The sequence below is a fragment of the Peromyscus eremicus genome, chromosome 4 (assembly GCF_949786415.1).
Source record: "Peromyscus eremicus chromosome 4, PerEre_H2_v1, whole genome shotgun sequence".
In the NCBI taxonomy this organism is placed as follows: Eukaryota; Metazoa; Chordata; class Mammalia; order Rodentia; family Cricetidae; genus Peromyscus; species Peromyscus eremicus.
The window spans coordinates 127,724,448-127,745,610 of NC_081419.1; the positions used below are offsets into that span (position 1 = coordinate 127,724,448).

A 21,163-nucleotide genomic window follows, 5' to 3' on the forward strand; every position below is an offset into this window, starting at 1 on the left:
GAGCTGATGGCTACACAGAGCCTCCACCCTCCTGGCAGCGCTAGAATCTTCGGTATAAGAAGGTACTCTGCATGCTGACACAGCAACTCAGCCAACAGCCCTTTGATCTACACTGGTGTCTTGTCTTAGAGATAGGCTAGGGCAATGGTGGACAGAACTTGTGGCAGGAACCAACTAATATCTGACTTGACTTAAGGCCCATCCACAAGATGGAACTCTTACCCAGCACTGATTGGGTGACCAAGAATCTGAGACTAGATAACACAGGGACCTAGGGGAAAACCAAATATAACCTTCCAAAAAAAAAAAAAATAGCAACAAAATGATTCCTAATGACCTGCTATACTCATAGATCAGTGCCTTGCTCAGCTATCATCAGAGAAGTTGCTTCTTACAGCAGAGGGGAACAAATAGAGATCCACAGGCAGACATGCAGAAAGCGAGACACCTTAGAATACTTAGCCCTAAAAGGATGTCTCCCCTCAAGGCTCAGGGAATTCCTTGAAGAGGCAGAAAGAGTGCAGAGACCAGAGGGGATGGAGGACACCAAGAAATCAAGGCCTTCTGAGTCTACATGATCAAAAAAAGCTCATAGGGACTCATAGAGACTGAGGCAGTATACACAGGGCCTGCAGGGGTCTGCGCCAGGTCCTCTGTGGATCATTGCAGCTTCCAGTTTAGAGTTTTTATGGGATTCCTGAGTGTGCGAATGAGTAGGTCTCTGATTCTTTTGCCTTCTCTTGAGCTCTTTTCCTTATGTTTGTTTTGTCCAACTCTGTTTTTATCTTATTATCCCTTAGAAGCTTTTGTTTTGTTTTGTTTTGTGAGACAGGGTTTCTCTGTGTAGCTTTGGTGCCTTTCCTGGAACTCTGTAGCCCAGGCTGGCCTCGAACTCAGAGATCCACCTGCCTCTCTCTCCCAAGTGATCACCACCCTGCTGCCTTTTTTGGTTTTGGTTTTTTGTTTGTTTGTTTTGTTTTTCAAGACAGGGTTTCTCTGTATAGTTTTTGGTGCCTGTTCTGGATCTTGCTATGGCCTCGAACTCCCAGAGATCCGCCTGCCTCTGCCTCCCAAGTGCTGGGATTAAAGGCGTGCGCCACCATCGCGCAGCTAAATGTTCATTTTTAAAGAAGTAAATAAAATCTTTGGGGCTTGAGAGCTGGTTAGGAGCACTTGCTGTCCCAGAGGGCCTGAGCTGATTTCCCTGCACCCAGGTCAGGTGGTTCACAGTCACCTCTAACTCCAGCTCCGGGGGTCTAATGACCTCCTCCAACACCTGACACACATGACATACACTTACACATGTGAATAAAAAGAAAATCTCGAACAGTTTTAAGCCAGCCATGGTGGTTACGGCAGAGGCAGGATTGCCCCAAGTTTGAAGTCAGTGTGTTTTACATAGCAAATTCCAGGTCAGTTGGGTCTCCGCAGTAAGAGTCTGTCTCAACCCCCATCACTACAAAGAAAAGTGTGATGGTGAGTGTCCACTCTAGCTCTGTCCAGGGAGCTGCTGTTAGCATGGCTGTTCTCGCTTTCTCCCAGCCAAATTCCTCGAAGATTCACCTAGCCTTAGCCCTCTGCATGGAACCTGCAGCATTTACTCAAGTAACATCTGTTTCAAGAATGACTTTCCCAGCACTTGGGGGGCAAAGGCAGGTGGATCCTGTGAGTTTCCGGCCAGCCAGGGCGACACAGGGAGACCCTGTTAAGAATGCCTTCTTGGTCACCCTGCTTTGCAGTTCCCTCATTTTGTCTTTCAAAGGCTGTATCAACAGGAGCTGGTGTACAAGGAGCTAAGGTGATAGAAGCAATGGGCACTGTGTAGGTTACTGCACCTGGCCTGGCCCTAAGCCAAGCCCCAGTCACGGGTGTAGGCAGTTCAAGAAGGTGGAGTGGCAGCTAGGTACGGAGCCAGAATGCTGGCTTCAGGACTCCCTCAGCCTGCCATGGCCTGGTTGCTAACAGTTCATTATCCCTAGTGCCTATCACAACATGGCTCCAGTAGTTGTTGGGAGGACCGCAGATCCAGTCACAGCAGGCTCTGAGGGCAAGGGTGAGTGGGGGTGATGGCTTTGGTCTGCTGCTGAAAGGCTGAGGCGGTGTTTCTGTAGAGTAGACATCAGTGTGAGGTCAAGGAGGGGTGACTGAGACTGGGGATGGCCCAGCACCTGCATGTGACTTAGGGGAAGGGACTACATGAATTGGGAATGGGAAAGGCCTCAGCTATCAGACAAGAAATTGTATCAATAGAGAAGAAAATAGGAGCCATTGAAGGGTCTTGAGTAAAGGGATGTGGTGACCACAGGAATGAACATGGTGAGGGCCCCTTCTGGTACATAGTGCAGCCTGGTGAAGCTTTGTGTCACTGTCCTGAGCTGCGTGTTATGGTGAAGATGCAAGACAGATGAGGTGGGCTGTGGGAGTCCACATCATCAGAGACACAGTGTGCCTTCTCTACTCCAGCCTCAGCCTCCTGTGGGAGTCCACATCATCAGAGACAGTGTGCCCCCTGCCCCTGCCCCAGCCCCAGCCTCCTGTGGGAGTCCACATCATCAGAGACACAGTGTGCCCCCTCTACCCTAGCCTCAGCCTCCTGTGGGAGTCCACATCATCAGAGACAGTGTGCCCCCTCTACCCCAGCCTCAGCCTCCTGTGGGAGTCCACATCATCAGAGACACAGTGTGCCCCCTGCCCCAGCCTCAGCCTCCTGTGGGAGTCCACATCATCAGAGACAGTGTGCCCCCTGCCCCAGCCTCAGCCTCCTGTGGGAGTCCACATCATCAGAGACAGTGTGGCCCCCTTGCCCCAGCCTCAGCCTCCTGTGGGAGTCCACATCATCAGAGACACAGTGTGCCCCCTGCCCCAGCCCCAGCCTCCTGTGGGAGTCCATATCATCAGAGACAGTGTGCCCCCTGCCCCAGCCTCAGCCTCCTGTGGGAGTCCACATCATCAGAGACAGTGTGGCCCCCCTGCCCCAGCCCCAGCCTCCTGTGGGAGTCCACATCATCAGAGACACAGTGTGCCCCCTGCCCCAGCCCCAGCCTCCTGTGGGAGTCCATATCATCAGAGACAGTGTGCCCCCTGCCCCAGCCTCAGCCTCCTATTGCTGAGACTCCGGACTCACAGCTGCACCTTTTGCACCTTGTCCCTCCAACACAGCATTGCAGCTGCCTGGGGCCTGGCCTTCTCTGATACTCCCTCTTCACTCTGTCCCTTTTGCCCCTTTCTGCAGCTCTTCTGCCCCCCCCCCCCACCTCTTCATCCACTAAGATCCCCTGCTTGGCAAACTCAAGCCAAGTTACTCTCTCCTAGAGGACTCCGAAGCAGGATTGATTCCCTCCACCTGCAGTGTCCCCTAACAGCTCTGACCCTCAGCAGGGGAGCAAGGATATAGGTGGCTTATGAAATAAGAGTTAGTTGGGCCTGGTAAACAAAGGCCTCTAATCCCAGCATCTCAGGAGGCTGAGGCAGGGGCATCAAAAGTTCAAGGCTTGCATTGGAAACTTGCTGAGATCCTGTCACCTAACTGAAAGTTCAAACAGAAGTCAGACATGGCAGAGCACGGTGAGACAGGAGGAGCACCCAAGTTTCACACTATCCAGACTAAGAAAAAATGAAAAGGCTGAGGCTGTAGCTCTGTAGAACAGCACCCATGTAATGTATGAGGCCTTGGGTTCAATCACCAGTATTTCAAAAGAATAAAATAAAAATAAGAACCCCAACACTTGAAAGGCAAAGGGCAAGGGGATCTCTGAGTTCAAGCTACATAATGAAGACCCTGTCTAAAAACAGACAACCTCAAAACCAGATCTAGTTCTAGGCCTGTCCCCACACTTAGGAAGCTGAAGCAGGAGGATCTCAGCAAGTGCAAGGCTTAGCTGAGGACCTTGTGTCAAAAGTTAACTCAGGCTGGTTGGTGGTGGCGCACGCCTTTAATCCCAGCACTCGGGAGGCAGAGGCAGGCAGGTCTCTGTGAGTTCGAGACCAACCTGGGCTACAGAGTGAGTTCCAGGAAATGCGCCAAAGCTATGTAGAGAAACTGTCTTGAAAAAAAAAAAAAGGTGAAAAAAAAGTTAACTCAGTGATGAACAGTAAACATCCTGGAACATCAGATTAAGAATGCTCCCGCCCTTAAGCCAGGCATGGTGGCACACACCTTTGATCCCAGCACTAAGGAGGCAGAGGCAGGTGGGTCTCTGTCTATAAATATCAAGGCCAGCCTGGTCTACAAAATGAGTTAGATCCAGGACAGCTAGGGCTGTCACACAGAGAAAGCCAGTCTCAAAAAACAAAAAAAAAACAACAAAAAAAAAAAAAGAGGAGGAGGAGGAAGAAAGAGGAAGAGGAAGGAGGAGGAAGAAGAGAAAGGAAGGAAGGAGGAGAAGGGAAGAAGAGAAGGATAATATAATAATAATAATAAATAATAATAATAATAATAATAATAATAATAATAATAATAATAAACCGCTCCCCTGCAGAGGAGCTGGCTGAGGTTTTTAGCATCTTTAAGACATTAATGGGGCCAGGTGCAGGGGTAGGAAGAGCACAATTGCCAGGCCAACCTGGGCTACACAGTAAGATCTCGTCTCAAAAACAAAGCAAGGGGCTGGTGAGCTAGCTCAGTCAGTGAAGTTTTTAAGAAGACCTGAGTTCAATCCCCAGAACCCTTATTTTTAAAAAGCCAAGTGAGGTTGGTTTTTAAAAAGCCAGGAGAGGTTGAGCTTTCGGTACTAGGGAAGTAGAGACAGATGGATCGCTGGGGCTTATTGGCCAGCCAGCAAAGCCTCAGCAAGTTCCAGATCACTGAGACATTGTCTTTAAAAAATATTAAACTAGAACCTGAGGAACCACACCCGAGGTTGTCCTCTGGCCAATACATGCACACAGCACACAGCACACAGCACAGAACACACAGACGGTGATGGGGTTTGGTGTTGTGGGTTTTTCCTTTGTTGTTCTGTGGGTCCCAAGGCTTGTTCACTGCAGGCATGCTGCTGCCGCTCATGCCTTAGTTGTGGGGGTTTGTTATTACTGTTGGTTTGGGGGGCTGAGAGCAGGGATCATTCCTCACACGCTGGTTCCCTCTCGAAGGAGACACTGAAACCACAGTGTGGGTAACAAACCTCCCCAAGGAGGCCCAGGGCCCATGTGGAACAGACACCGGTAGCACATTCTGGAGCCTGCCGGGTTCGGGTGCTAGCCCCAAGGCATCCAGGCCTCTGCTGAGGCCACTAGGGAGAACCACAGAAAAGACGCTGCCTGGAGGCCAGATCTGCACTCTTGCCTGCAGGGATGCTTTTCTGGCCACACCCCAGCATCCAGCAAAGATCTGGCAGTCAGGGACATGGATAAAGCAGCATTAAGACCCTGGCCACCAGCCTTGGCTTCAAACCTACTGCAGCTTCCACAGTGAAGCTCCTGTAAGGGCCCTGCCTCCTCAGCTGTACCCCAGGCTTCTGCCTTTCCCCTGGTCTCAGTATCCCTCGTTTGGCTTCTCTTAGTTAACTGGAGTTGCCTCTCAGAGCTTGGGATCCTCACATCTGAGAAAGGTGACATCCATTCCGTGCTCTTGTGGTACCATGCTCCTTCCTGTAGAGCATCACTTAAGGTGTCCCGTTAGTTACTTCTCAGTCTTGTCCTGTCGGAGTTCCCCTGCCTTGCTATGGCTGGTAGGATTCCTGAATATGCTATTAGGAGACAGTGGTGAGGACAGGCCAGCTTGGCAGGTTCTGGCATGAGATTCCACTCAGGAATCCAGCCTGCTCTTAGGAACACCGAGAAGGCTCTGTAGGGTGGAGCTGAGCTTGGACTTCTCACTCATCTTTCCCAGGCAGGGCTCTGGAAGCAGGGTCTGGGGTGTAGCCTTGAGCTGAGAGTGATGATGGAGCTTCCTCTGCCCATGAGGCAGCTTTAGCTGGGAACCAACTGAAACTTCCCTCCCTGAGTTTCGCATTTAGGTGGCCAGGAAAGCCTGGCCTGACCAAGAGAGAAGAGAGACAGACAGACAGAGGCAACACCACAAGCGACCACCAACTTTATTGCCTCTGTGCTGGGGTCCCACACTTGGGTTCAGAGATCTCTAGGCAACAGGGGCAACAGGGAACTCTAGGCCCAAATTATTGCTACTCTGCAAGGTCTTCTTGGGGCTTCTCATAATGCCCTGAGAGTGGGTGGGGTGGGAGCATGCAAATGATATGCAGATGACGTGCAAACCAACCCAGGATCCTCCAGAGGTCTCTGGTACAGCCACTGATGCTAGAAATTCTAGGGCTGACCCAGAAGTGTGATAGACACCCAGGTTTCTACTCAACACTACGGACTGAGTTGGCCTAGCCTCAGGGGTCAAGGTTCCAGGGTTTGAGGGGGTCCCTGAGCATCAGCCCTGGTTCTGCCACTGGTTGAGGAAGAACAGAAACCTAACCCCAAAACAGCAAGCAGAAAGCAGGACACCCCTAGGCAGCCAGAGAGGGAAGGGATCTGCCTGGGTCATACAGCAAGGCAGAGGAAAAGGGGACCAGAATCTGGGCTTCCTGAGTCAGACAGAAGCCCAGGTGCTTGGAAGCTACAAACAGTAAAAGAAATAAATAAGCAAGCAGCCCAGACCCTAATCCCTGTGCTGAAACCCTCTACCAGCTGATCAGGCCCTTAGCCTGAGAATAGGCAGGCTCCTTGGTCTTAGTGCAGAGTTGACCAATGCAGAAGGTTCTAGAGTGATAGGCTGCAGAGTCACCAGCTTAAGCAGACCCAACTCAGTTATTATTCATAATCCACCAGGAGGCTGTGGGTGAGAGGTTGGGGGGTTAGGAGTTATGTGGGGGGCTGCCCCTCCTGGGTCTGCCCCCAAGGCTGTTTGGAGCACAGGGGTACAGCGCACCTGGGAAGAACACAGTGGTGAGGGTGTCTGGGGCCTGCAGGTGATCGATGAGGGTGCGCTGGAAGGTCTTGCTGCAGGGCGACTGCTGGTGCCTGGAAGGCCATGGAAGAGACAGAGGCTGCAGCCCTCTACTCTTAGATCAGTGCTCTGCGTTACCCAAGATTAGTTCTGTTGCCTGGACTCAGACACCAACCCTTCCTCTACTGGTTCTACCCTCAGTCTTCCCCCTCAGTAAAATGGGAACAAGGTACCTACATCACTAGACTACTGCAGGGACTAAATGAAGGCACCTAGCACAGGGGGCATACACTGAGTTTATGTTAGACAGGGTCTTGTTATATAGTCCAGGCTGGCCTTAAATCATTGATCCTCCTGCCTCTGCCTTCCAAGTGCTGGGATTTTAGGTTTGTGCCACCATGGCCAATTTGTGTTATTCTATCTGTTGTTTTTGTTTGTTTGTTTGTTTGTTTTGAGACGGGGCTTTGCTGAATTTGCTTTGTAGCCCAGGCTGGCCTTGAACTCTGAGCTCTCTTGCCTCTACCTTCAGTGTTGATACAACAGGCATGCACTCAATACCTAATTTGCATTCATTCTTTACACATCTGGGACCCAGATGTGTTAGGTAAGTTATCTTAAGTTGCACAGCCAGTGAGCAGGAAAATAGGACTTGAACCCGGTTTGAACCCCTCCGGAGCCCATTCTCAGTGTCAGATGTTAAACCACCACTCACCTTCTCCAGGACGCTTCATCCTGCCAGAACTCATACAGGGTGAAGGCAGCATGGTCTAGCATCCTTTGGGCAGACACACTGCAGAGCCAAAGAGGGAGCCAGGCTGGACCAGGACTGTGACCCCCATTGCCTACCTGCCAAGGGTCTCACGGGAGCCCTGCTCAGCATACCCAGCCCCCCATCCCTCCCTGCTCACTCCTGCCCACCTCCACCACCCCACTAGCTAGTCAGGGACTCACTGCAGACAGTGGCTCTGGGCCCCTGTGAAGTTCATGTAGCAGCACAGGGCACGATGGAAATCCTGCAGCGCATCCTCTGCCACCTGTACCTGCCTCTGCGCCACAAGGATGTGCTGGCAAGAGAGCAGCTAGTCACTGCGGTAAGCTGGCCTCGGAGTATAGCCTCACCCTTCTGAGATGGTTCAGATCTGCCTGCCCCCTGTGGGATGGTCCCCACAACCACCAAGACCTCCCAGCGTCTTTGACTCCATCCTCCAGGAGAGCCATCCTCCAGGAGAGAGGTACAGCCCTCTGTGCTGTACCACCTCCCGCTGTGCGTCTACCTTCCATCCCTACCTCAGGCCTGACTTTCAGGGATACAGGGGAGAGAACAGAAAACCTTAAGAAGGTCGAAGGTCGTAGAGCCAGAGCCAGAACCCAGCACCTGCCTGCCAGGTCTGAGTGGAGAGCCATTACCCTTCTACATGGGTACTCCTTCCCAAGCTCACCGAGTCAGGACCCTTGGCAAGGTCCTCTTCACGCAGGGGTTCCAGCCGGGGTGCCTGCAAGGGACACAGAATATAGGCCGAGCCTCTAACATGTATTGGTGTGGGCAGGCACCACAGAAGTCCTCTCTGAGGGGCACTGGCCCGCCAGCCACGTACCTTGCATTCAAGCTGGTCTATGAGCTCCTGGAGACGGTTGACCTGCAGCTGCCACTGCTGCTCGGCCTCTGAAGTCCACCCTGACAGGGGGACCAGGAGGACATCAGGCAGCGGCCCCTGAAGCTGGGAGTCCTCTCAGGGTGAACTGGGAACAGTGGCTGAGCAAAGCCCTGGCAGAATAGGTGATACCACATCTTCCCTGGACTCTGTGCAACCAGACCCTACCCTGCCACAAGCACACCTGTATCAGAGGATCCAGGAGACCAGGCTGGTGACCAGCTGATGCTCCTCAGGGCTCTGCGGCCTGCCCGCCGACTGCTCCGGGACCTACTCTGCACTTCCATATTTTCTTCATCCAACCTAGAAAATAGAAGGTCAGCCTGCTTATCCCCAGACCCATAGGGTCAAGGACTGGGATTCAGCACAGGACCAAGCTTAGGTGGGGCAAGACAGGTCTCCTAGGTCTTTGAAGCCCAGCCCCTAAACCACCAGCTCATGGCCTCCCTGTCCAAGAATGTGGCCTCCAGAAGGCTGGGTGGACCATGACACTGCAGAGTTTGGAATGCAGGAACAAAAAGCACTCACACACCAAACCGCAGGCCAACAGCACTCTCACGTACCGCTGACCACGGGCCTGGGCCTCCAAGGTGTCTGATGCCCCCTCCAGGGAGCTCTGCAGGGCTTGGAGCTGATTCACAGTCTCTCGAAGCAGGAATCGTGTGACAAACTGGTCCACCTTGGAGGCCTGTTCATACTCCTGTGGGCAGGGCAGAGAGGTATGATTGAAGAAGTAGCTTACCTTGCTGTCTGCCTGTGTCTTGCTCATCAGAGCAACAGGGAAAGTGAAAGATGCAGGGTATGCAGGCACAAGGCTATCACTCTCTTTCTAGTTTTGTTTTGAGACAGGGTCTTAGTTTTTAGCACAGGCTGAATTCATGATCATCCTGCCTACACCTCCCCAGTACTAGAATTAAAGATGGGCACCTCTGTGCCCAGCTTCTAAGGCCCCTTTCCTGGTCTGGACTGGGTTTTTGTTTTTTTTTTTTAATCCTGGCAGTTATGAAAGCTGACTCATAAGGATCACAGCCCACCAGTACACGCACTGGTTTTCCTGGATCTCAATTTCTCTTCTCTGTTAAGACTCATCCTCATCTTTGCCACAGCCAGTGATGCTCCTGGACACAGCCAGTCAGGATGAAGGTGCAGGGCAGTAAGGCCAGTTTTACACTTGGTACAAAATGATGTGTGATATGGCTTCTTTCTGACCTTCTGGACCCAAACTCACAATTTGCATATGCATTTGTTTGTTCTCTCATTATTCCATTCACCAATCTATGTAACCAACATTTACTGCATGGATTTTGCTAGACGCTACATATTCAAGACATCCAGGTCACTGAACACACACATACACACACACACACACACACACACACACACACACACACACACGCCTGAACTGACCCCAGTCCACACTGCCAGCCTCCCTTCAGTTCCTTGAAGGCAAGAGACAGGGAGGCTCACCTTGCATCTTGGGATACTCACATTCCTCAGCTGCTTTCACTTGTGCATCCATTTCTCCCACCAGACTGAATTGAGGTTCCCCTCAGGTACTTGCTACATAGGGCTAAGCCTAGTGCCCGCAGTCAGAGCTCTCAATCTGAAAGTGCCACTACTATTGTGGAACATATCGTTAGTAATCTGCCTAGCTACATACCTGGACAGTCAGGATGCCCTTAGAAGCCCTTACCCTCACCACACACCGAAACCTAAGATGGGAGTCCTGGGGAGCCATGAAGAGCCAGGCCTCACAGCACCATCTATCTATCATGAGCTTCATTTCTTGCCTGTCACCTGCCTTGGCTCAACCAAGATAGTACCTTCTGGACCAAACTTAAAACAAAAGGGATAGAATAGTGCCTGGTGCCTGTCATGAAGACTGTGGGTTCTGTTTCCATGACATCTTTTCAGTAACTTCCCTTTGGAGGTATAAGAGGACTGATCAATTTTCTGCTGCTTTGCAACCAAAAAACCTGGTTTGGCAGAACCACCCACCCCATACCAGACTCATCCCAAGAATTTCATTTAACCATCATAATTTGTAGGAACCATAGTTGACTCCACTTGCTATCTGGGGCCTTGAGAGGTTGAACCTTAGCCAAGGTTAAGCATCTAATTAGTGGCAGGCCAGGATTCAAATTAAAGCCACAGAAATTTCCCTCTACGCAGCTGGGAAGTTGAGACCAGAAGAGGTCATAGACAGTGAATACAGGCCAGATTCTCGGGGGAGTTCCAGCGGGGAGCAGAGCTTTGGTGTGGTGAGGTCACTTGTGAGCTCACAATGCTGTTCATTTGGTGGGGCGGGGCCAAACCGGCCCCTGGGTAGAGGGCAGGGCCGAGGCAGCATGGGCAGTGGCCTCTAGTGAACAGTCCTACCATGGGAAACAGCATTTCCCACAAGAGGACCAAAGCACCCAGTCAGGCCAGCAAGGACAGGCCGCCTGGCATGGAGAAGGCCCGTCACAAGCAGTTCTTCAGCCACCTCAAGCGGAAGAAGCCAAGTGTGAGTACGGGGAGGCCCCAAGGGATGGTGGGTGCTAGAGTCTGTGCCTTTAGACCCAGGGGCATGAGAGGGGTTAGAGAATCTCTTTACAGGAGGAGGGTCCCAGAAGCAAGAGCAGAAGGTGGGGCTCTCTTAACCATGGGTCAGGCATAGGTGTCGCTGGGACCACAGACATGGAATATCCTTTACTTCCTCTCTCCAGCCCACAGCTTCACAACACGTCACTTTCCCCTTTTTTCAATGGCGAGAGGCCCCTGACTCCGCCCGGGTGGGTGAGAACACCCGCATCAAGGCTGGGAAAGTACGCAGTGGATCGGCCTAGGGTGGACGATGAGTTCCTGCGAGGAGGCAGGGTCCCGGGGTGCGGGGTGAACGGCCCTGAAGGCACCGTGGGGTTCGGGAGGTTGGGTCTTCCAGAGGCGTGGGAGTGGCTTAAGACCCTTCCAGGGCGCGTTCTTCCCCCTCAAACCCGCCCACCCCCAGACCAAGATCGTACTGCTTTTCCCGCTGGATAAGCGGCAGCAGCTGGCCGAGGCAGCAGCGGGCCCGTATGTGCGGCCCGGTCGGCCGGCTGAGGATGCGCTCGGCGCCCCGACATGCTTCCCAGCGGTGGCGCCCATGCTGCGTGGGGCAGGCGACGGCGTGGACAGGCGCGAAGGCGCGCGCGCGCGGGAGATGAAAAGGATCCTGGTGCTGCTGCTGCAGCTGGACGCGCGGCTGCAGGAGGAAGGGCGTCGTGGGGCAGGCGGGCGGGGGGGCGGGGCCAAGGCCCCGCAGGGCTGGCAGCCGCTGTATGCGCATCTGCTGACCCACCGCGAAGCCTGCGGCGAAGGCGACCCCCGTGAGGAGCAGCCGCGCAAGCGGCGCCGCTGCCCTCGCCCGCGGCCCTGAGTGCCTGGCGAGGCCCCCAGCGCCAGGGCTCTGCTCAATAAAGAGCCCATAGCAACCTGGGCGTCTGCCACCTCTGTCCCTGCCGTCGGATCCAGGGTCAAAGCTGAGGCCCCGGGTGAGTAGGTACTTAATACAGCCACCACCACGACCTGGAGCTAGGGCTGCTTTTAACTTATCTTTGTAGCACAAAGGTCAGCTCATGCCAGATCTACAGGCTCAAGGTGAACTTAAATAATCTATACTTGGCTACGCTTGGAAGAACCTGTTTCTAGCAAAGGCTTGAGGTCTCCCGAGAGTCCTCAACGTTCAAAAATCCCTCTTAGGTGGAGGGAGGGTCCCAGGCTGCTATCAGACATCATACCAGGAAGACCAGCTAGGCTGGTCAGCCATGGTGGTGTGGAACCTCAGATTCTGCCTATGGCAAGACTCTCAAGAAGAGGGGTTTGAGCCTCTGGTCATTCTCTCCTGCCTGACAGTGATCAGTAACTCCCAAGCATTCAACTCCTCAAATTTTAAGCTCTCTTAGTCAAAGCACTTTCCTCCTGAGGTACCCAGTTCTATTCTCTACCCCACATGTAGACAGAAGCTTCTTCCAAACCACTAATCTGTCTAAGGCAGTTCATTCCCCCTGCTCATAGTTCCCACTGTTTCTCCACTATCCCCACTAAAGCCCAAGGCTAAAATTGGGATGTGCACTCCAGCTCCCCAGCCTGCCCTCCCTGAGCACCTCTCAGTGCTTGCCCACTGCTCTTCCCGTACTGACATGGCACCAGTGGTCTCCAGTGTCAGGCTTACTCTTGCATCATTCCCGAGAGGAGCAGCATGCTCTGGGCAGAAGCCAGCTGCTGGCTGGATCCCTCACCCAGCTTCCATAATGGACTCTAAAGTGACCATCTCCAGTTGTAGGCCAGCTGGGGTAATATTAGCACTCAAGAGGATGGGGTAGGAGGGTCTTGAGTTCAGTACAACAGATTGCTTCAGAAAATAAAAACTGAGTCGACTTTCCTGACTCACACTGATGACCAACTCAGAATGCTTCCCCCCGGGGCCAGAGGAAGCAGGATGAGGTCTCAGCCCACTAGACCCATAAGCCATGGACTTAAGGATGTACTTCTGTCACTGTCCACAGACTTGAATCATGCTGGAAAATGTGTGACCTATGCACAGCATCGTACCTATTTACTTGAGAGGTAATTGCCCTGTTGCAGGGTTCTCAGCACATGCACGCTTGATCCAAAGTGGTTCTATTATCCCCTTCCCCAGGACTGTAATTAGGAACTTTAAGAGATCTTCCCAGTTAACCACAACCCTATGGTTAGATTCTTTTCCTAAGACCCATTTCGTCCTTTTGATCCAAAAAACACCCAATATCTGTGTAATCCTTATTTTAGCTTAAGTGCATCTGAGTCTTCTATGTGTAAATGGTCCTAAAGAAAATAGTCTATTCAGGAGGTGAGGCTCATTGCTACCTTTTGGAGGAAGAAACACCACAAAGAAGGATTTGGGGGGGCTGGAGAGATGGCTCAGTGGTTAAGAGCACTGGCTGCTCTTCCAGAGGTCCTGAGTTCAATTCCTAGCAACCACATGGTGGCTCACAACCATCTGTAATGAGATCTGGTGCCCTCTTCTGGCATGTAGACAGAACACTGTATACATAATAAATAAATCTTTAAAAAACAAAAACCAAAGAAGGATTTGGACTTGTGAAGGTTGTGTGAGCTTCAGAACTGAAGGGGTCAGGCCAGACCCCCTGTGTGGCTATCAGGACTGAGCATAAGGAAGTCCTCATTGTAGCTGTAGATGTGTGGTTGAGAGCTTTCTCTTTAGAACCGAGATAGAAGGGCTGCGCATGTGGCTGGAGTACACAGATACTCCAAGCATTTGGGAGGAAGAATTAACAGGCTGTGCTGGTCAGCCAGGCCCCTATTATGGGCTCCCAAATGGCAGCCACCAGCCCCATGCAGGAGGAAGGGGGTGGGGAGCACTACAAGACTGAGGTCATAATGAGCCCCAATCTAAGTTCCTTTCTTCTCGAACTATTCCTTCCTACCTCCACAGCCAGGTAACTCTCTAGCCAAGCTAGGTGACCTGCCAAGAGACTTCCTAGGAAGCCGGGACTCTGGGACCCTAAGGAGGAATTAAGTACTAACCAAGAGGGCCACAGCTTTGGGGTGGAGCCACAAAAAGGAACCGCCACTCTAAGAGGCGGGGCCTCGTAGTCAGAGGCGGAGCTGAGAACTGAGGGCCGGTTATCTGCCCAGAAGGCCCTCAGGGCTTTGGGGCACACTGAGCCCAGAAGGTGGCGTCGGTGCACAGGACCCGCCGCGCCCACAGGCTGCCTTCATTGGACCACGTTGCGGTGGTGGTAGACCAAGGCTCGGGCTTCACCAAGGCGGGCTTCGCTGGGGAGACCCAGCCGCGTGTTGTGCTGAAGAGCTCGAGTCTGATGCCAAGTTGGGACCGGCCTGTGCTGCCCGGAGCACCGGGTTGCGAGCTGGCGGGCGGTGTGGCGCGTGCACACCCCATCAAGCATGGTGTAGTGGTGGACTGGGACGCACTGGAGGGACTGTGGGAGCGCCTAATGGTGGGATGCCTGCAGGTTCGCCCCGAGCAGTGGCCTGTGCTGGTGAGCGACTCACCATCAGCACCACCCGAGGGCAGAGAGAAGGTGGCTGAACTGCTGTTCGAGGCCCTTACAGTACCCGCGTGCCACATGGCCAGCACGGCACTGCTGGCACTCTGCTCTACGGGAGCGTTCAGTGGGCTGGCTGTGGAGGCGGGCGCAGGCGTGTGCCACGCCACACCCGTCTACGCAGGTCACTCGTGGCACAATGCCACCTTCCGTCTGAATGTGGCAGGCAGCACCCTGTCGCGCTACTTTCGAGACCTGCTGGTGACAGCATCTCCTGATCTTCCCCCGCAGGCTCTGCCCCGCAAGACCGTTACACAGCTCAAGAAACGCTGCTGCTATGTGTCCCTGGATTTTCAGGGTGATATCTGTGACCCTGCCCGCCACCAGAGGGCCTGTTTTTGCCTGGGCAATGGCTGTTACGTGCACCTCGGCAGCGAGCGCTTCCGCTGCCCTGAACCCCTCTTCCAGCCAAGTCTCCTAGGCCACCCGGAGCCAGGACTGCCCACGCTGGCCTTCCAGGCACTGCAGAAGATACCCACAACGCTGCGGACACGGCTGGCCAGTACGGTGGTGCTGGCTGGTGGCTCCACCCTTTTCCCCGGCTTTGTGGAGCGCATGAATCTGGAGCTAAAGGAACAGTGCCGGAGGCACGGGTACCACGCCTTGCAGCCCTGCCTGGTGGCTCAGCCTGGGCGGGGCACAGCTGTATGGACTGGAGGTTCCATGATGGCCTCCTTGCACTCCTTTCGGTGCCGCTGGATGACTCGAGCCATGTACGAGGAGTGTGGCCCTTTTCTGGTGCGAGAAGTGTTCGACTGAGTTTTCTACTGAAATAGAATGGATGGTGCCACCAGGGGTACTGCAGGAACAGAGGCAGCAGTGCTGTCCTAACATGGAGAATCGGATAAACAGATTGAAGTGTTTGCAGCTGGCGGGGTTATATGTGGATGGGCTGCCCTTTGCCCTCTGGGGGCCAACACTGACCCTCATTTTGCTTTCATTTCATACCCAAACCACCAGTTCAGAGAAGGTCAGTCCAGCAGGGCCAGGCTCAAAGACCAACACTTGAAATAACTAACTCTTACATGAGGAAACGAGAAGCCTGTCCCTGGCTGTGTGCTCAGGAGATCCTTGAAGCTCTCAGTTTTCCCTTGTCTGTAGAAAGTGGGGTCACAGGGCAGTGACTAGCATGTGCGAGATCTTAGGGTCTATCCTCATGTACCAAAACAAAAACAAAAACAAACAAAACGGAGAGTCAGGTAAGGCCCCAGACCTGTTCACACCACCCCCAGAAGGGGGAGCAGTTCTCCCTAGTTTTTGAGACAGGATCTCAACTATATGCCCAGGCTGGGTTCAGTCTCAAGTTCTCCTGCCTCTTCCAAGTGTTGGGGTTAAAAGTGTAAGCTACTACCAGGCAGTGGTGCCGCATGCCTTTAATCTCAAGCACTCAGGAGGCAGAGGCGGGTGGTTCTCTGTGAGTTCAAGGCCAGCCTGGTCTACAGAGCAAGTTCCAAGACAGCCAGGGCTACACAGAGAAACCATCTCCAAAAAGAAAGTATAAGCTAATACCTAATCCTGGCAGAGACAGTTCTTAACACATAAAGGAAGGGTTTTTTTGGGGGAGGGGGGTTTGGTTTGTTTTGGTTTTGGTCACTAAGGGTCTGGAGCCCTGGCTGTCAATAATTGTTTACACAGGTTATAATACAGGCCAACAAACTGGTAGGCATATATATATATATATATATATATATATATATATATATATATATATATATATATACACACACCTGCCTTCTAACATGTCCTGAGGTTAGGCCCTGCCTCATAGGCTCCATGCACCTGTGGACATGTATGCACTCATCTATGTCCTAGCCCATGCCTGCTAGATCTTGGCTTGAGAGCTCCCAGCAATTACATCAGGCCAACAAAAACCTGCTATGTTGGCTGAATTGTTTTGGGTACTGGGAACAGAGCGAAGAACAAAACACTAGATCTCTGCCTCTTCCTCCCCCAACAGGGTCTCACTCTAGCCAGGCTGGCCTGAAACTGACAGCCGCTGTCTCCTGAGTATTAGATTACAGGTGTGAGCCACCATGACCCACTAACTGTTCATTATCACCTCTGGCTTATAGATGAGGAAACTGCAGATCAGGGAGTAAAGGGTAGTCATTAAGTGGGAAGACCAGAATCTGAACCCAGGCTCCATTTCCACAGCCCCGAGCCACAGCAGGAAAGAGTCACACCGAACCATCATTTCAGGTTCCCCATAGGCCCTCCCCGGGACTTACCAGCTTTGTTGTGTCCATAGCAGTGAGCACCGCACGGTTCAGGGACTCCAGTGCAGCCAGCACAGGCCGATAGACACCCAGGTGTTTGGAGAAATAGTCTGTAGGCAGAAAAGGTGCTCGAGGGATCCAACCCACACCATCTCTCCAGCCTGGAATTCTTCAGCTGCCCCAGCCTTCCTGTCCCATGAAACTAGCCCATAAAGCATCCCTTACCACACCCACCTGCCCAGGGGCTGGGACACAAGGGCCAGCATAGGCCTACTCACCACACAGTTTCTCTGTTTCTAAATTGCTGTGAGGGAAAGAGAAAACATCCTTCAGACTCTTAGAACCTGCGCCTGGTGAACTGAATATAGATGCCAGTGTCCCTGTCCCTTTTACTCAGCCTGACATGGTATCTGTTTGGTGGGGGAGGGGGCAGAGGCACTTCAAAGGGCCAGGCCTTTGAAGCCTTGAGTGCTGATCTAGTCTGGGATATATACACTAAGGAGAAGGGAGGGGAGGGGAAAGGAAGGGGAAAGGAGCAGCTGTGCATGTTCATGGTGTGTGTGTCCCCAGGCAAAGAAGCAGGGAAGGAGAGTGTACACTTGAACCAGATGTGTGTGTCTATGGACACGTGGGAAGATGTGTATTCCTGCACCTGCATCCACAGGAGGAGGCAGGCAGAACCCAGCTGTCCTCAGACATCCTCTGCATGGGAATGGAAGGGCTGATCACGGGTGGTGACTCAAGCCTGGTTATTCTGGGGTCCCAGCTGGAAGCAGTGTAGCAACAAGGCTGGAGCTGAAGAAGGTGTAGGTGGGTGGATAAAGTTGGCACTGGGCCCTGGCGTCTTTCCCCACCCCCTGGCCTCCAGAAAGAGCCATGACAGCAGGGAACACAGCGGGTTGGGACGACCTGGCCAGGCACTGCACAGCAAGCCGCCCCTCTATTGTACTCACTCGGTGAGATGCCCATCGATGCCACTGAACAGTTCCCGCAGCTCCGCTGAGCTGAGAACCCCATCAGCAAAGTAATTCTGGAATTCTTCAAATGAGAGCTTACCATCATCTGGGGAGAGAGACAAGGCATGGAGTTGGTGTCCTTGAGTCCTGGCTGCATCCTGTCCCCAGAACCAGGCTCCCCAAAGGCCTGACAGCATTCACGATCACTCAGCCAGGTAGGGTTCTGACCTTAGTGGTGGTCCTAACCATTTTGGACAAAAGGACAAGAGTCCCCAAAAGTATATGCTGAAGGAAACAAGGCCCACCTTGTACAGGATGCATTTGACTCAATATCAGCCAAATGGAAATATGAGTGAGCAGCTGGGACACACAAAAGCATGGCTTGGGATTTAGGGACATAGCCCCTGGTCCCATAGACTAGCCGTACCCCAGGTCACAGGGAAACAGGTGAAGCCCTCTAACAGTGGGACTCTACAAAGCAGCAGACTGGCTCGGATGAGAATGAGCTTCCCGTCATAGGGAGCATGTAAGCAGAGAGCAGAGGAACAAGATGGTTAAAGATGATGGGATTTGGTCTGAGTGATAAGCAAAGATGGGGAGGGCCGGAGTCTCTGCCACAGAATGCACTGAGAGCATGTGTCTTAAAATCAATGGTCCCCACCACTCTGGAGGCTCATAAAAGGACAAACATGTGGGGACACAAGGAGGCTGAGACACGAGTCTGTAGTCCCAGGGAGGAGAAGAAAAGTGGAGGTTGAATGGGTACCCCACCACCTACTCCAGGGAGCCTAGGGTGATGTATCACACAGATCTGTATCCCAGACCCACCAATTAAAGGCTGGGCGATGGTGGCACACGCCTTTAATCCCAGCACTCGGGAGGCAGAGGCAGGCAGATCTCTGCAAGTTTGAGGCCAGCCTGGTCTACAGAGCGAGATCCAGGAAAGGCGCAAAGCTACACAGAGAAACCCTGTCTCGAAAAACCAAAAAGAAAAAAAAAGGCTTAGACAACTGACGCTCTTCTCTGAGCCTCTCTTCCTTTGCCTGTGAGGTGGGATGAGGAATTCCCACCTAGCAAGCTGTTGTAAGGACATCACAAGGTCTTGTGCAAGCACCCATCACTGAGTAAAGTACTGCTTAATATAAGCCCGCACCTCTAGGCTCAGGTCAAACCACGTTCCCTGCTCCCTATTCTGCACACCATCTGTGCAGGCAGTGTCCCTTGTTTGACCTCCCATTTGGGGGTCTCAAGACTTCGCTCTCGGCTGTACCTCCAAGTCCCTAGCTCTGCTACCCTGCCTCACCCCCCCCCACACACACACGGTGTGGGACCCAAGGGGAAGAAGCCGCACTCACCATTCTTGTCTGCTCTGCGAAAAACCTAGGGGACAAAGGGAAATGAGTGGGTGTTGTGAGTGGAGCCAGAGAGGTAGAAGTCCCCCTCCCAGGTCAATGGGGCCCCAGCTGGCCAGCCAGCTCCCCTGCATGGCCTTCCTCCTGCTTAGGGCAGTCCTGCAGGAGTCTCCAGCAAGGTAGCACAGGAAGCTGGCACAGTAAGTCTAAGGCTGGCTCCCTCCTGCTGAGACGGCTTCACGGTGGGTGGGTGCTCCTGGACAGCTCTCTATCCCACAGCTGGAGTCTAGCCTGAGTTTGCTCTGATGTATCAGCCTTTGGCATGGTCCCAGCTTGAGGAAGCCTGGACAGATGGACCAATTTCCATCCTGAGGAGCCATGGAAGCCTCATCAGACCCGAACCCCGACTCATTCTGTGTGTCTTCCCATAGTTCACTCCCTTTTCCATCCACCCTCACTAAACAGGCGCTTCCCTTGTGCCTGTTGAAGGCTGGCAGGCAGTGGCTACCCCTCTGTGGGTGCTTTGGTTTTCCCACTAGTAGTGAGGGAGTAGCCTGAGTTTAACCCTTTCAAAGCTCAGGAAGAGGCCATCTCATCATAAAGACTGGGCATCTGGGCATGCACGTTTGTATGAGGGGCAGGGAGGGCGGCAAGGGTCAGCAGATTTTGTTCGTAGAGGCAGTGATGAAGTAGGCATTGTAGCACACTCAAGTTCCTGCCCCTTCTAGGATCCAGTTCTCCAAAGCAGCCAAGCAAGACCATCAAGTTCAAGGCCTGGGCAGAACCCCCACAGGCCAGGGGCCTGGCTGCTGAACTCTCCACCCAAGTCCCTCAGAGTCACTGGTCTAGACAACTAATGTAACCCTTAGGCTGACTCAGAGACGGCCTGCTACCAGATTGGGATCACACAGCAGCTCAGTATGGCCTGGCTGGGATAACTGGAATGGGGGTGGGACAGGAGAGCTAAACTTGGAATAAAGACACTTTCATCCACATCCTACTGTGCCCCCTGACTCCATCTGTGACCTGGAACATGTCTCCTCAAGCCTGAAGAACCGTGGTCAAGGTGCTGAGTCACTAGGGCATTGGGGAGGGGGCACAACCTCTCCCCTTGGCAAGGACCTCTGGCGTAGGGGCAGGAGAGGGTCAGGATTGGCTGAGCACATCAGTAAAAGGTTTAAAAAAAAAAAAAAAGGTGGGGTGGGGGGCTCAGAGCGGTGGCTGAGTCAGGTCAGGATGCTCTAGCCATACAAGGGGGCTTCAACGCTGCCACCTGCTGCCCATGAGAGGAGTCCCTTACCAACTGTAGGACTCTGCCACCCTCGGGGTCAGGCCTGAGGCTTCTGGGGCAGGACATAGCTCCTTCTAGGTCCAGAGGTTCCCATGGCCCATCAGCCCAGCAGGGGCTGCAATGGAGCAGGTCAGTGATGTCTGCTGTGTGTTGACAGCCCCTAGCCCCACTGGACACATTTGGGGTGGAGGACAGTAACACTATTGTGGAGACAAGGAGAGACACGGAGCGGCAGACAGTATGAGGAACACAAAGGCAGGGGGATGAGAATAGCAGGGTCACAGATAATCTGGGAGAGAGACTGAAGCAGAACCAAACAGAGGTGGAGGGAGAGGCAGAGACACGGAGGACGGAGACTTGGGGAGCCCTGCACCCGCCCACCGGAGCCCTACTCACATCCTGGAAAAGCGCGTGTCCCGCGGCGGGCGCAGGGTGTCGTGGCGGCTGGGGCGCGGGTGGCCGGAGCAAGCACACAGCGAGCAACCCAGCGCACGCCATGGCTCGGAGGCTCGCAAGGCTGCGGGTTGCGGTTCCCAGGCCGCCTAGGCTGGCTGGGGGCGGGGCGCGCGCCCATTGGCCCAAGCATGGCCCCGCCCCCACCTGGCCTCGGTTTCCCTGCCTGGAAGAGGCTTCCAAAAGGGGTGGGGTAAGGAGCCATCCCAGGGGTTACTGGCAGTGACAGCCTGCCAGGAGCTCTTCAGGACCAGGCGCTCCA

General features: G+C 53.4%; 2 protein-coding genes across 4 annotated transcripts; one reads left to right on the forward strand and one right to left on the reverse strand.

Annotated features, from left to right (window-relative positions):
* Positions 1-6,734: 6,734 nt before the first annotated feature.
* Necab3 (N-terminal EF-hand calcium binding protein 3) lies at positions 6,735-20,946 on the reverse strand. The gene is made up of 13 exons (XM_059258965.1): positions 20,845-20,946; positions 19,161-19,185; positions 17,803-17,911; positions 17,128-17,153; positions 16,862-16,959; positions 9,108-9,244; positions 8,729-8,847; positions 8,488-8,567; positions 8,332-8,385; positions 7,844-7,956; positions 7,605-7,682; positions 6,875-6,966; positions 6,735-6,778 (listed from the first exon to the last, which is right to left on the reverse strand). Exons 1-13 carry the CDS (start codon positions 20,944-20,946, stop codon positions 6,750-6,752), a joined length of 1,062 nt encoding a protein of 353 aa, XP_059114948.1. The 3' UTR covers positions 6,735-6,749.
* Actl10 (actin like 10) lies at positions 10,826-15,500 on the forward strand. 3 transcript variants are annotated; one of them, XM_059261687.1, is made up of 3 exons: positions 10,829-11,050; positions 11,253-11,351; positions 14,865-15,500. In XM_059261687.1, the coding sequence occupies exons 1-3, from the start codon at positions 10,925-10,927 to the stop codon at positions 15,390-15,392; spliced, it is 753 nt and encodes a 250-aa protein (XP_059117670.1). In that variant the 5' UTR covers positions 10,829-10,924; the 3' UTR covers positions 15,393-15,500. The 3 variants fall into 3 exon arrangements, with proteins under 3 accessions (XP_059117671.1, XP_059117670.1, XP_059117672.1); XM_059261689.1 differs by lacking the exon at positions 14,865-15,500 and adding an exon at positions 11,534-11,996 and having other exon boundaries at positions 10,831-11,050; XM_059261688.1 differs by lacking the exon at positions 11,253-11,351 and having other exon boundaries at positions 10,826-11,050.
* Positions 20,947-21,163: the final 217 nt, after the last annotated feature.